Genomic DNA, 13,789 nt, shown 5'->3' with positions numbered 1-13,789 from the left:
CCTTGCTGGCCTTGGTCTTTCCAGGCATACCGTGGGCTACTGTCTGTCCAGCCTTCCCTCAGTGTTGCTTTCCCTAGCCAGTATCTTGGATATCTTTCTGCTACCCTTTCCTGCCCCTGGACTACTTCTATCCTTTGGGTCTCTTGTTTCTTTTCTACCTTCCCCTCAATGTAGCTTCCTCTTGCAGTGCCACCAACCATGGTGAATAATACAGGCGTGGTGAAGATTGTAGTGAGACAGGCCCCTCGGGATGGACTGACTCCTGTTCCTCCGTTGGCCCCAGCACCCCGACCTCCAAGCTCTGGGCTTCCAGCTGTGTTGACTCCACGCCCCACATTAACCCCTGGCCGACTACCCACACCTACTCTGGGTACTGCCCGGGCCCCCATACCCACGTCCACTCTGGTGAGGCCCCTTCTCAAGCTGGTCCACAGTCCTTCGCCCGAAGTCAGTGGTGAGTCCAGGTGGCTGAGGCCAGAAATTTTTGTCAGGAATGGAGATAGGGTGGCCCTGAGGGTTTCTTAGTCACAACAGATCTCTTAATTATCAGCATACTGATTCATTTTGCAGTGAGCCCCAGAACTGGGCTGTGGAGCCCTTGCCTAATTCCAAGATACATTTCTTGGATCCTTGGAAAGAAAGGAAATGTTAAGTTGTCAGATTCTTTGGATCTTTGACCTCATGGTGTGGGAGTGAAGGTTTTTTGGGAAACAGGTGAAGCTGGGCGGGTAGGGTAAGGGAAAGGGTGGGACAGGGTAATAGAGGGAGTAACTCTGGGGCTAACTCATCCTCTGTCTCCACAGCTTCAGCACCCGGAGCTGCTCCCTTGGCCATCTCTTCTCCTGTCCCTGTGCCATCCTCACTCCCTGGGCCAGCCTCACTCCCTGGGCCAGCCTCTTCTCCAGTGCCAGTTCCCAACTCCTCTACCCTTGCTAGTCCTGTGTCCTCTACAGTCTCACTTCCAGTGTCATCTTCACTCCCCATCTCTATCTCCTCCACACTTCCTGCCCCAGCCTCCGCTCCAGTCACCATTCCCATATCAACCCCCTTGCCTGTTTCGCCTTCGGGTCCAGCTCTGTTGACCAATGTGACTCCAGCACTGGCACCTGTTGTCTCAGCGGCTCCTGGACCTCCCTCTTTGGCACCAGCTGGGGCTTCCCCGTCAGCGTCAGCCTTGACTCTAGGTTTGGCCACAACTCCATCCCTGTCCCCATCTCAGGCACCGGGTCACCCTCTGTTGTTGGCTCCAACCTCTTCACACGTTCCAGGGTTGAACTCAGCCATGGCCCCAGCATGTTCACCTGTCCTGGTGCCAGCTTCTGCTCTGGCCAATCCTTTTCCGGCAGCACCAAATCCAGCTCCAGCTCAGGCTTCCCTTCTGGCTCCAGCACCTTCTGCATCTCAGGCTCTAGCCACCTCTCTGGCTCCCATGGTGGCTCCACAGACAGCAATCCTGGCGCCTTCTCCAGCTCCTTCCCTGGCTCCTCTTCCAGTCCTGGCTCCATCGCCAGGTCCCGCTCCTGTACTGGCTCCATCGCAGACTCCAGTTCTGGCTTCATCATCTACTCCGGGAACTCCTTTAGCCTCAGCTTCTTCACTGGTGCCAGCCCCACCTCCTGTGTTGGCTCCATCATCAACTCAAACTATGGTACCAGCCCCAGTTCCGTCACCTCTTCCGAGCCCGGCTTCTACACAGACACTGGCCTTAGCTCCAGCTTTAGCATCCACTCTTGGTGGCTCGTCTCCTTCTCAGACACTCTCTTTGGGAGCAGGGAACTCCCAGGGGTCCTTTCCAGCTCAGACATTGTCATTGACTCCAGCATCATCACTAGTACCAGCTCCAGCCCAGACACTGTCTTTGGCACCAGGACCACCACTGGGTCCATCTCAGACGCTGTCTCTGGCTCCAGCTTCTCCGATGGGCCTGGCCCCAGCTCACACGCTGACTTTGGCTCCAGTATCATCATCTGCTTCACTCCTGGCCCCAGCTTCAGTGCAAACACTGACCTTGAACCCCGCCCCAGTTCCAGTGCCCACCTTGGGCCCAACTGCAGCTCAGACTCTGGCACTGGCCCCAGCCTCAACACAGGCCCCAGCTTCCCAGGCATCCTCCCTTGTGGTTTCAGCATCTGGCGCCGCTCCCTTGCCTGTCACCATGGTATCCCGGCTGCCTGTTTCCAAGGATGAGCCTGAGACACTGACATTGCTCTCTGGTCCCCCCAGCCCTCCCTCCACTGCTACCTCGTTCAGTGGTTCCCGGCCTCGACGCCAACCCCCACCACCACCTCGTTCCCCTTTCTACCTGGTAAGTTTTACTGCCTCACAGGAGAGGGAAAGGAAGTTGAGTTTCTTTGGAGTGTTGGTAGAGTAGATGGAACAGAATGTCACTTTTGTCTTGGTAAATTACAAAGCCTAGTTTTGTGGACCTAATACTTGAGTACCATTGGACAAGTCCCTTCTGTTCCCTGAACCTGTACTCTTACCTGTAAAATGGGAGTAATAATCCATGTTCTATGTTTCTCAGAGGGGAGTTGAGGACCTAATGTGCTTTTATTTTTTGTGAGGAAGATTGTCCCTGAACTAACATCTGTGCCAGTCTTCCTCTACTTTGTGTATGGGACGCCGCCACAGGGTGGCTTGATGAGCGGGATACCAACCTGCAAACCCCGGGCCAGTGAAGCGGAGCACACGAACCTAACCAGTACACCACTGGGCTGGCCCCCTAATGTGCTTTTAAAACTATTTATTACTGATGTGTTCAAGGCTTCCTTGTTACTGTTGGCCTCTTTGGTTCTTGCTTACTCTTTTGAGTGTTAGCATCTAATTGCCTCATTTTACAAGTGAAGAAACTAGCCCACTAAATGATGTTACAGAGGTTACGCAACTTTTGAGAACAAAGTTGGGCTGACTCCATTCCCCACGAGGGGCAGTCCTCAGAGACAGGAAAACTTTTCTCACTTGTTAAAACCACCACTATTGTCAAATATTTTAACTTCTAGGGCAGGGTGACACCATGGACTACAGTTCCCTAAAGATCATGAGCCTCTGACTTTGCCTCTCATCTCTTGTAGTTTTTTACCTCCATGGTGATTAAGTGGGCAGTAAGAACTCTCTTCCCTGTCCCTTGATGAACTGTTAAACATTTTTTTCTGTCATATATATATTCTGTATGTGTTTGGTTAAGTTAAACTTAAAACTCAGAGTAAATAACCCCAGGAACAAATAAGGAGAAGGTCTAGTGAGTCCCTCCAGGCCCTCTTGTCTTTTTCTTACTCTTATTAGAGCTGCTTCTTATTCTTTGCTCAGTCCCTCACACTCCATCGGTGCCACCGACTCTACCTTTGATCTGTTTCTAATGCTGCATGGTTGGTCTGGCTTGTTGGAAGTAGAAGAGAGCCTAGATCTAGCCCAAGGGTGATAACTTCATGGTTTGCTAAATTTTGTTGCTCTGCAAGTACGTAGCAGCTTCTTGAGTTCTTTTTCTTTAAACAGTTTGAGGTGTAAATCACATACCATGCAGTTCACCCATCTAAAGTGTGTACAATTTAGTGGCTTTTAGTATTTTTACAGAGTTGTGCAACCATCACCACAATCAACTTTAGAACATTTTCATGGCCCTAAAAAGAAACCCCACACCCTTAGCCATCATCCCCTAACCCCTCCATCCCTCCTTGCTCTAGGTAACCACTGTCTGCTCTGTCTATAGATTTGCCTGTGGAGTCATATAATACATGGTCTTTTGTGACTGGCTTTTTTCACTTAGCGTAATGTTTCTGAGGTTCATCCATGTTATAGCATACATCAATACTTTATTTCTTTTTATTGCTGAATAATATTCCATTGTATAGATATATACCACATTTTATATATCTATTCCTCAGTTGATGGGGACATCTGGATTATTTTTGGCTGTTATCAATAATGTTGCTATGAACATTCATGTATAAGATTTTGTGTCTTTTCATTTGTTTTCAGTTATATTGGATGTGTACCTAGGTGTGGAATTGCTCAGTCATATGGCAACTATGTTTAACCTTTTGAGGAACTGCCAGACTGTTTTTCCAAAGTGGGTGTACCATTACATTCCCACCAACAGCCTGTAAGGGGTCCAGGTTCTCTACATCTTTGTTAACACTTGTTAATGTCTTTTATTAATTATAGCCATCTTAGTGGGTGTGAATCTTGTGGCTTTGATTTGCATTTTCCTGCTGGCTAATGATGTCGAGGATCTTTTCAGTGGTTGTTGGTCATTTGTCTTCTTTCAAGAAATGTTTGTTCAGATTTTTTTCTCTTTTTAGTTGGGTTATTTTTTATTATTGAATTGTAAGAGTTCTTTATTCTGGTTACAAGTCCCTTTTGAAATACATGATTTACAAATATTTTCTCCCTTGCTACTACGTTTTTTTTTAAGTTTTTATTTATTATTTTTTTATTTTTCCTTCTTCTCCCCAAGCCCCCCGGTACACAGTTGCATATTTTTAGTTGTGGATCCTTCTAGTTGTGGCATGTGGGATGCCGCCTCAGCATGGCTTGATGAGCGGTGCCGTGTCCATGCCCAGGATCCGAACTGGCGAAACCCTGGGCCACCTAAGGGAAGTGCGCAAACTTAACCATTCGGCCACGGGGCCAGCCCCTCTTGCTACTACTTTTGAGAGCTGGCCTGTGTTGATTTTTCGCTCTGCTAGGATGCTTTTTTCCTCAGATCAACAGGACCCAAGAGGCCAAGTTTAAGGTAGCAGTCAAGAAGGGAGATTTAGGACACTGCTGTTTTTTAGGACTATCTACTGGAGTCCTTCATTATTTGTTCATTCTAATAACAGATGTTTATTGAGAGCCTACTTTATGCCAAGTACTGAGCTAGATACTGGTGATTATAGTGAGCAAAATCAGATATGGCTCATGTTACATGGGGCTTATAGTTTAGTAGGTAGAAGACATTAATCAAAGAATTATACAAATGTAACACTACAAGTATTATAAATGCTACAAAAAAAAAAGAGTTTGGTGGAGTTTTTTGTTTTTCCTTCTCCCTGAGGCTCCCCCAGTACATAGTTGTATATTCTGGTTGTAAGTGCCTCTGGTTGTGCTATGTGGAACAACACTTCAGTATGGCTTGATGAGTGGTGCCATGTCCGCCCCCAGGATCTGAACTGGCAACACACTGGGTTGCTGAAGCAGAGCATGCGAACTTAACCACTTGGCCACCGGGCAGGCCCGAGTTTGGTGGTTTTATGGTCTGTGAAACTGGAAGCACAGAGATGGGAATGGATTGGGTCAAAGTCATACAGGTTCCTGTCTGCTAAGGCACCCCCCTTTTCTCTTTGAGGGTGATGATACCTAAATGTCTGGTTAGCTGTTCCCATCTCACCCCATTCCATTCTGGCCACTGGCAGAAACCTTCCTGCTATGGATTTCATTAGCCCCTCTGTATCCTGGTCAGTGATTTGGGGAAGGCTTTTAATAATTGTTTTGGATCCACTGCAAGAAGAGAAATTAACTTGGGTGTTCTGGAGTTAAGTGTTACATAGGAAAATTCCCACAAATCATCCATTCTATAAGCTTATTGGGTTTGTGAATCCTAATTTTGAATATTTAAGCATTCTGTTTTGGTGGTGTGGAAAGATTAGTTTTCTCTTGCGGAGAAGTTTCATTTGACATTGTGAAAGGAGTAACTCCCATTACTGACAACTTGGGAAAGCACTAAAAGCATAGTGTATTTTTTAGTCTTATGGTTTCCGTATATTATGTTTAACTCTGGGAGGAATTGTCAGGTTTTCTTTGAGGACACTGATTACTTTTTCTGTTTTTTTTTCTTCTCATCCCCAGGACTCTTTGGAGGAAAAGCGGAAGCGGCAGCGGTCTGAACGCCTGGAACGGATTTTCCAACTTAGTGAGGCTCATGGGGCCCTGGCACCAGTGTATGGGACTGAAGTCTTGGATTTCTGTACCCTGCCCCAACCTGTTGCCAGCCCCATCGGCCCTCATTCTCCTGGTCCCAGCCATCCCACCTTTTGGACTTATACCGAGGCTGCCCGCCAGGCTGTACTGTTTCCCCAGCAACGACTAGACCAGCTGTCAGAAATCATTGAGAGGTTGGCAGGGCTAAGTGCTAATGGGAAGAGGGTCTTGGGGCCTCTGAGTGCATGTGTTGATTAGGGCTGGTGAAGGTGATGGGGCCTTTTAGAGTTCCATCTTTTATACTGCTTGCCTTCTTCCTTTCTCAGGTTCATCTTTGTCATGCCTCCTGTGGAGGCACCTCCCCCTTCCCTACATGCCTGCCACCCACCTCCTTGGCTGGCCCCACGTCAGGCAGCCTTCCAGGAGCAGTTGGCCTGTGAGCTCTGGCCCCGGGCTCGTCCTCTGCACCGTATTGTATGTAACATGCGCACCCAGTTCCCTGACTTGAGGCTCATCCAGTATGATTGTGGTGAGTTCATTGGCCAGTGAGGATCCCTTGACCTTTTTTCCTGTCTTAGTAGCAAGACTGTTATATGAGAGGGATGCTGTATGTAAGGTCTGTGTGGATTTCACTAAACATTAGAGAGTTTTAGGTTATGCTTATGGACCAGGTAGAGAAATGTAGGCCTTATGGATTCTTGACATTTATGGATTTGATGAAAGTTGACAATGTGTGCTAACTCATTTATTCATTCAGTGATTTATTTTGTGAACATGTATTATATTTTACTAATCATTTGAGATGCAATGGCGAATGAGATAACAGCATAGAGTTTTTAGATTTATGGAAAAAGGTGTGTGGTATATAAGACTATACATTAAATAGTAAATTTCCTTTTGGGAAAAGACAAGGAATCCTGTCTTTTGGTTAGAATCCTATTGGTTAGAATGCATTTGGTGGCAGGTAACAGATAACCAACCAACAGTGGCTTAAACTACAGGAGCATTTATTGTTTACTTAATGAGAAATGCTGAGAATAGTGGAGTATGGCCAGTTCAGCAGTGAGCCACGAGCCCTTCCCTAGAGCAGTCACTGACAAAGGGAAATGGCAAAGAAGAACTATGTCTTATTTGGATCAGTCAGGATTCATTTTCTGGGATTGAGTTGGGGCTTGCCTTCCCTGAGATCAAGGAATCTGTGCCAGGTATCCCTAGTGTTAATCAGGTTCTGTTAACCAAGAATGGCTGTTGGACAGTAGCGAATAGTTTCTGTCACAACCCTGCACAGATATTTCTATAGTAACATGTTTGGAGAGTTCCTAAATGTCTTAGGATGTAAGAAAGCAGAATTTTTTTTCTTTTTTTTTTTTGAGGAAGATTAGCCCTGAACTAACTACTGCCAGTCCTCCTCTTTTTTGCTAAGGAAGCCTGGCCCTGAGCTAACATCTGTGCCCATCATCCTCTACTTTTTATATGTGGGATGCCTACCACAGCATGGTGTTCCAAGCAGTGCCCTGTCCACACCTGGGATCCGAACCGGCGAACCCCGGGCCACTGAGAAGCAGAACATGCGAACTTAACTGCTGCGCCACCGGGCCAGCCCTGAAAGCAGAATTTTTATTAATATGTGCTCAATACATATTTTAGTAAAAAAGTAATTTTATAATGTTTGAAACCATTCGGAGTACATGAATTGAAAGTCTTTGTTAAAAGTGTTTGAATCGACTTATCAGAAATGTTACAGAAGTTATTTCTTTGTTTGATGGAAAGTTGAAGTAGATAAGCTCCTAAGATCCTGTCTCTATAGTTCTGAGCTCAGTGACCTTCAGTCCTTGTCTGTAAGCCATGCCATCAACAGATCTGTTGATGTCTATCCTATGAATCAGTTCTGTGTTTCAGCTAGTTTAACTCAGTGTGGTACTTAAACATCTCTTGCTCACACACCATTGAGGATTCCTTTTTTCACATTCAGGGTCTGTGTTACCCTATCCCTGGTTCTACTCAGGGAGGTTAGATCTAAGACGAGAACAGACTGAAGAGGGGAGCCCTTCAGGGGACAAAACGTGAAGTTAAATACTTTTGATCTGCTAGGCTAATCGAAACCCTGGCCTAAAGCTTTGATTATTTTTCGACTACAGCCTTCTAGTGCTGAGCCCCATTCCAGCTTATAGCTAGCTTCCTTTACCCCTTCGTATCTCTTCAGGAAAGTTGCAAACATTGGCAGTGCTCTTGCGACAGCTGAAGGCGGAGGGCCACCGGGTGCTCATATTCACCCAGATGACCCGAATGCTGGATGTATTGGAGCAGTTTCTCACCTACCACGGCCACCTCTACTTGCGTCTGGATGGGTCTACTAGAGTTGAACAGAGACAGGTAACACAGGCATCTGCAGCCCTTAGCGGCTCACCTAAGCTCCGTCTCCCTTTTCCAGGCCTTGGGGTCCCAGGAGGGGCCCCACTAAGCCTTGGGTCTGTTTTTGGGGATATGTCTCCCAATACTATTCTTTTTTCCCTTTCCCTCTAGGCCTTGATGGAACGATTCAATGCAGACAAACGCATCTTCTGCTTCATCCTTTCAACTCGGAGTGGGGGTGTGGGTGTGAATCTAACAGGAGCAGACACTGTTGTGTTTTATGACAGCGACTGGAATCCCACCATGGATGCTCAGGCCCAGGATCGCTGTCACCGAATTGGCCAGACTCGAGATGTCCACATTTATAGGTATTGCCTAGTCTCCCCTCACCTTGCTTCCCCTTTGCTGATAGGGTTTTATTGATGTATTTGGCTGTTTACACATGGCTTTGATCACCCTATAGGCTTATCAGTGAACGGACAGTGGAGGAGAACATCCTAAAAAAGGCAAATCAGAAGAGAATGTTGGGAGACATGGCCATTGAGGGAGGCAACTTCACCACAGCCTATTTTAAACAGGTACTAAGATCTTCCAGCCTGTGCAGGAGTGAGCTCTTATGCCTGTAGGAGTCACTCTTATTAAAGAGGGTGCTTTGGCCTCCACAGACCTGCCCTTTCAACCACTGGTGCTTCTGATACTTCTAAGAGCTGTCAGCCTCATAGCTGTAGACTTCAGACCGGCATTCCATTGGCTCTGACACTTTTCTCTCTGTTCTCTCCAAAGCAGACCATCCGAGAGCTGTTTGATATGCCCCTGGAGGAGCCATCTGGCTCATCTCTACCCTCTGCCCCTGAAGAGGAGGAAGAGACTGTGGCTAGCAAGCAGACCCATATCTTGGAGCAGGTGATAAAAGAATGGGCTATCCATAGAGCTAATGGTCACAGTGTGTATTGTCTCAGTCTGTTGAGCTTGTCCAGGGGGAAAGAGCTGTTTCCCAGATTACAGTTGGCCTTTGGTAGTTGTGATTAGGTTGTTTATTTGTTCACATGGTTTCATAGAAAAAAGACAGGATTAGGAGTCCTCAGTTCTAGGTTTAAATTCCAACAGTGCTTCTTGATAATTGTGTTTGTTAAACCAAGTCTGTTTAATCTTCTGAGCCTCTTTTCCACTTTTCTGAAATGCTAATGACAAAGAAGTAACTGAGGATTAAATGGCGTAGGATGTAAGAAGTGCTTTGTACATGGTGAAAAACTCGTATTTTCCAAATGTTGATGCATAATAGAATCACTTGGAAAGCTTTTAAAAGGATTCATTCCTGAGCTCCCTGTTAACTAAATCATGATTTTGGAGGGTGAGGTTTAGGCATTGTATTTTTTCAGAAGTAGACAGATGTTTAGGAACTACAGGTGTAGAGTATCACGGGGATGTTTTTCTCGACCAAGTGCCATTCCCTCTTGGCTGAGCATGCTCTAGGCTACTTCTGGAACCCAGTGACTTTGGTGTGAGCTCTCTGGACATTCATCTCAAGGGAAAGATCAGATGTGGTTAGTCTGTCATGAGTCGTCTCAGTGCAGAAAAGACTTAGGGATTTTTTTGTATTCAGAACTTTCTGGGACTGCTTTTCTAAAGAGATCTAAAGGCTAACTCGAACAGAAAGGCAGTAGAGCTAGGGGTCTAAAACAGTTATTTTCTCCCTTGTGGGAATCCTAGTCAAATCCATTCCATCCTATGTGGACCGCTGAGTTGCTTTGGTAGCTTTGAGGGCGCAGAAGAGAATTGAGTTCTGTTGTAAACCTGGTTTGGTATAAACTTAGCCTCAGATTTTTGCTGGAATCAAGTCATAAGATGTAAAGTTCTTTAATTTTCATGGTTTTTTTACCCACACCCTTGCAGGCATTGTGTCGGGCAGAGGATGAAGAGGATATCCGTGCGGCCACCCAGGCCAAGGCTGAACAGGTGGCTGAGCTTGCAGAATTCAATGAGAATGATGTGTTTCCTGCTGGTGATGGAGAGGAGGCTGGTCGGCCTGGGGCTGAGGATGAGGAAATGTCCCGGGCTGAGCAGGAAATTGCTGCCCTTGTAGAACAGGTCAGTGTTGGACCCACTAGTTCTAACCTCACCCTGCGCAACTCCTTCCTCTAGACTCCATGACCCTCGTTTTATTTTCCCTGGTGAATGTAATCAAGGGTGATGGGCCTTGGGCACCAGCTCCGTATGTTCATTACCACTGCTCCTCCCCACAGCTGACCCCCATTGAGCGTTATGCCATGAAATTCCTGGAAGCCTCACTGGAGGAGGTGAGCCGAGAGGAACTCAAGCAGGCAGAAGTGAGTATTTCTAGGGTAGGGATGCAAGTGGGAAGCTGCTCCTTTGTACCTACTCCCCACCCTGCCTGCCTCCCTCTGACCACCCTTTGGGCTCTGTTGTTGGTAGGAGCAAGTGGAAGCTGCCCGCAAGGACCTGGACCAAGCCAAGGAGGAGGTGTTCCGCCTACCCCAAGAGGAGGAGGAGGGGCCAGGGGTTGGGGATGAGGTTTCCTCTGGGACTAGTGGAGGCAGCCACCGGCGCAGTAAGAAAGCCAAGGCCCCTGAAAGGCCAGGGACTCGCGTCAGTGAGCGTCTACGTGGAGCCCGGGCTGAGACTCAAGGGGCAAACCACACTCCTGTCACATCCACCCATCACACCCGCAGCACCTCCACACCTCCCCGCTGCAGTCCTGCCAGGGAGCGAGTTCCCCGGCCAGTTCCTAGGCCTCGACCCACTCCAGCCTCAGCTCCTGCTACAATCCCTGCCCCAATCCCCATTTCAGCCCCAAATCCAATAACCATGCTTCCTGTCCATATCTTGCCTTCTCCCCCACTTCTTCCTTCTCAGATTCCTCCCTCTTGTTCTTCTGCCTGTACCCCTCCTCCTGCCTGTACCCCTCCACCAGCTCATACCCCACCTCCAGCCCAAACCTCTCTCTTAACTCCTTCCTCCCCTCTCCTGCTTGGTTTACCTTCTGTGCCCGTCTCCCCGCCAGTCACCAACCTCCCTTTGGGCTTGGAGCCTGAGGCAGAGCTGTGTGCACAAACATTGGCATCTACTGAGTCCCTGGAGCTGGCTGATATGGCCAGTTCTGAGACGCTTACTCTTGTGCCCGCTAAGGATCTGTTGCCAGTTGCTGTTGAGATCCTGCCTATGTCAGAGAAGAACATTTCTCTCACCTCTACTGCACCTAGCCCAACTCTGGAGGCTGGCAGTGTCCCCAACGGTCAAGAGCAAGAGGTGCCAGAGCCTGCCGAGGGGACCATCCTCACAGTGCTGCCTGATGGTGAGGAGGTGCCTATGTGTCTGAGTGAGAGCAATGGGCTGGAGCTCCCACCCTCAGTGGCATCTGATGAGCTGCTTCAGGAGCCGTTGGAAGCTGACAAGAACTCAGAAGAGCTGGTGGAGTCCCAGACCGCAACCTCCAGCCCTGAGAAGCCACAGGAACGTGTTTCAGCTGAGGTGGCAGCCCCATCAACCTCATCCTCGGCCACCTCCTCACCTGAGGGTTCTTCACCTGTCCGGCCCCCTCGGCGTCGCACCAGTGCCGATGTAGAAATTAGGGGTCAGGGGGCTGGTCGGCCAGGACAGCCTCCAGGCCCCAAAGTGCTTCGCAAGCTGCCAGGACGGCTAGTGACTGTTGTAGAGGAAAAGGAACTGGTGAGGCGACGGCGACAGCAGCGGGGAACTGCCAGCACCCTAGTGCCTGGGGTCTCTGAGACTGGTGCCAGCCCGGGAAGCCCATCTACCCGCAGCATGTCAGGGCCGGAATCCTCACCTTCCACCAGTGGTCCCTGTGAAGCTGCTCCCCCATCCTCACTGTCCACCCCAACTCAGCAGCCCTTCATAGCTCGCCGTCGCATTGAGCTGGGGGTGACTGGTGGGGGCAGCCCAGAGAATGGAGAAGGGGCATTGCTTGCCATCACACCTCCTGCTGTGAAACGTCGGAGGGGGAGGCCCCCCAAGAAGAACAGGTCTCCAGCAGATGCTGGGCGCGGGGTGGATGAGGTGCCTTCATCCATCTCTAAGGGAAAAACCAATGGGGCTGACCCAGACCCTGGGGCTGAAACCCTTATTGTTGCGGAGCCTGTTCTGGGACCCCAGGTTATTCCTGGGCCCCAACCTCTTGGACCCCAGCCAATTCATAGACCCGAGCCCATCCTGTCACCTGTGGAGAAAAGAAGGCGTGGGCGACCCCCTAAGGCACGAGATTTGCCCATTCCTGGGACCATTTCCTCTCCAGGGGATGGCAACTTAGAGAGCCGGACACAGCCACTCCCACTACCACCACCCCTGCCACCACTTCCACCACTCCTAGCCTGTCCCACTGCTACTGTCGCCAACACTGTCTCTACTCTCACCATTTCAACATCCCCCCCCAAGCGGAAGCGGGGCCGACCTCCCAAGAATCCACCATCACCTCGGCCCAGTCAACTGCCTGTCTTGGACCGTGATAGCTCTTCTATCCTTGAGAGCTGTGGCTTGGGGAGGCGGCGGCAACCCCAGGTTCAAGGGGAGAGTGAGGGTAGTTCCTCTGATGAGGATGGAAGCCGCCCCCTCACCCGCCTTGCCCGCTTGCGGCTTGAAGCAGAGGGAATGCGGGGACGAAAGAGTGAAGGGTCCATGGTGGTGGCTGTAATTCAGGATGACCTGGATCTAGATAGTGGGCCTGGTGGGTTAGAATTGACAGCTCCCATGGTCTCATTAGCTCCAAAATTGCGCTCAACCCGGCTGCGTCCAGGGTCTCTAGTCCCCCCGCTAGAGACTGAGAAGGTGCCTCGCAAACGGGCAGGGGCCCCAGTTGGTGGGGGTCCTGCCTTGGCAAAGCGTGGCCGCCTACAGCCCCCAAGTCCCCTGGGGCCTGAGGGTTCAGTAGAGGAGTCTGAGGCCGAAGTCTCAGGTGAGGAAGAGGAAGAGGATGGGACCCTACGCCGCCGACCTGCCCCTCGCCGGCTTGGTGGGGCTACCAACCAAGGGGACCAGCGAATCCTGCGCAGCAGTGCCCCTCCCCACCTGGCTGGCCCTACCATTAGTCACAGAGGCCGCAAGGCCAAGACGTGAATGGGCTACCCCTCCACCTGGGCTTTCTACCATGGCCCCTCTCCCTCTACAACCAGGCCTGACTCTGTTAACCACTACTTGAAGTCTTTTGAGGAGGAAAGCCTCCAGGGAGACATAGGGGCCTTCTCCCTTCTTTCCACCAAAGTAGGGGGTAGGCAACTGGTTGTCATGAAAATGGGGCTCTTCACATATCCCCTTCCCTTCCACCCCACATGGCTGGGCAGTGTTAAGGGTGGCAAGATAGTCTCTGTCCCCACCCCCTTGTACTTGATTCCCCAGCTATCTTTCACAGCCCCCAACCCTTAGGGGAAGGGAGAGGGGCTTCGCTAAATGAGTTTTTTTTTCTTTTTTTTTTTAAGAAGAAAAAATAATAAACTTAGTTTCTGTATGAGCATCCGCGTAAGGAGGCTTCTGATTTTCTGGTCTGGTGGAGGGTTGGATGGGAAGTTGG

At 49.4% G+C, this 13,789-nt stretch overlaps 1 protein-coding gene across 5 annotated transcripts in view; it reads left to right on the top strand.

Annotated features, from left to right (window-relative positions):
• The window catches only part of SRCAP (Snf2 related CREBBP activator protein), a 31,921-nt gene extending 18,192 nt beyond the window's left edge, over positions 1–13,729 (top strand). For all 5 annotated transcript variants that reach the window (XM_023655619.2, XM_023655618.2, XM_023655616.2 and 2 more), the window contains 11 exons: positions 188–454; positions 804–2,305; positions 5,827–6,092; positions 6,225–6,427; positions 8,102–8,271; positions 8,422–8,618; positions 8,714–8,828; positions 9,034–9,153; positions 10,144–10,338; positions 10,494–10,577; positions 10,684–13,729. In XM_023655619.2, the coding sequence (XP_023511387.2) occupies positions 188–454; positions 804–2,305; positions 5,827–6,092; positions 6,225–6,427; positions 8,102–8,271; positions 8,422–8,618; positions 8,714–8,828; positions 9,034–9,153; positions 10,144–10,338; positions 10,494–10,577; positions 10,684–13,338 (5,774 nt within the window). In that variant the 3' untranslated portion in view covers positions 13,339–13,729. The remainder of the gene's footprint in view (positions 1–187; positions 455–803; positions 2,306–5,826; positions 6,093–6,224; positions 6,428–8,101; positions 8,272–8,421; positions 8,619–8,713; positions 8,829–9,033; positions 9,154–10,143; positions 10,339–10,493; positions 10,578–10,683) is intronic.
• The last annotated feature ends 60 nt before the right edge of the window (positions 13,730–13,789 follow it).

This window comes from Equus caballus, chromosome 13, assembly GCF_041296265.1.
Source record: "Equus caballus isolate H_3958 breed thoroughbred chromosome 13, TB-T2T, whole genome shotgun sequence".
NCBI classification, from domain to species: Eukaryota; Metazoa; Chordata; class Mammalia; order Perissodactyla; family Equidae; genus Equus; species Equus caballus.
This window is presented reverse-complemented; position numbering and strand designations above follow the sequence as displayed.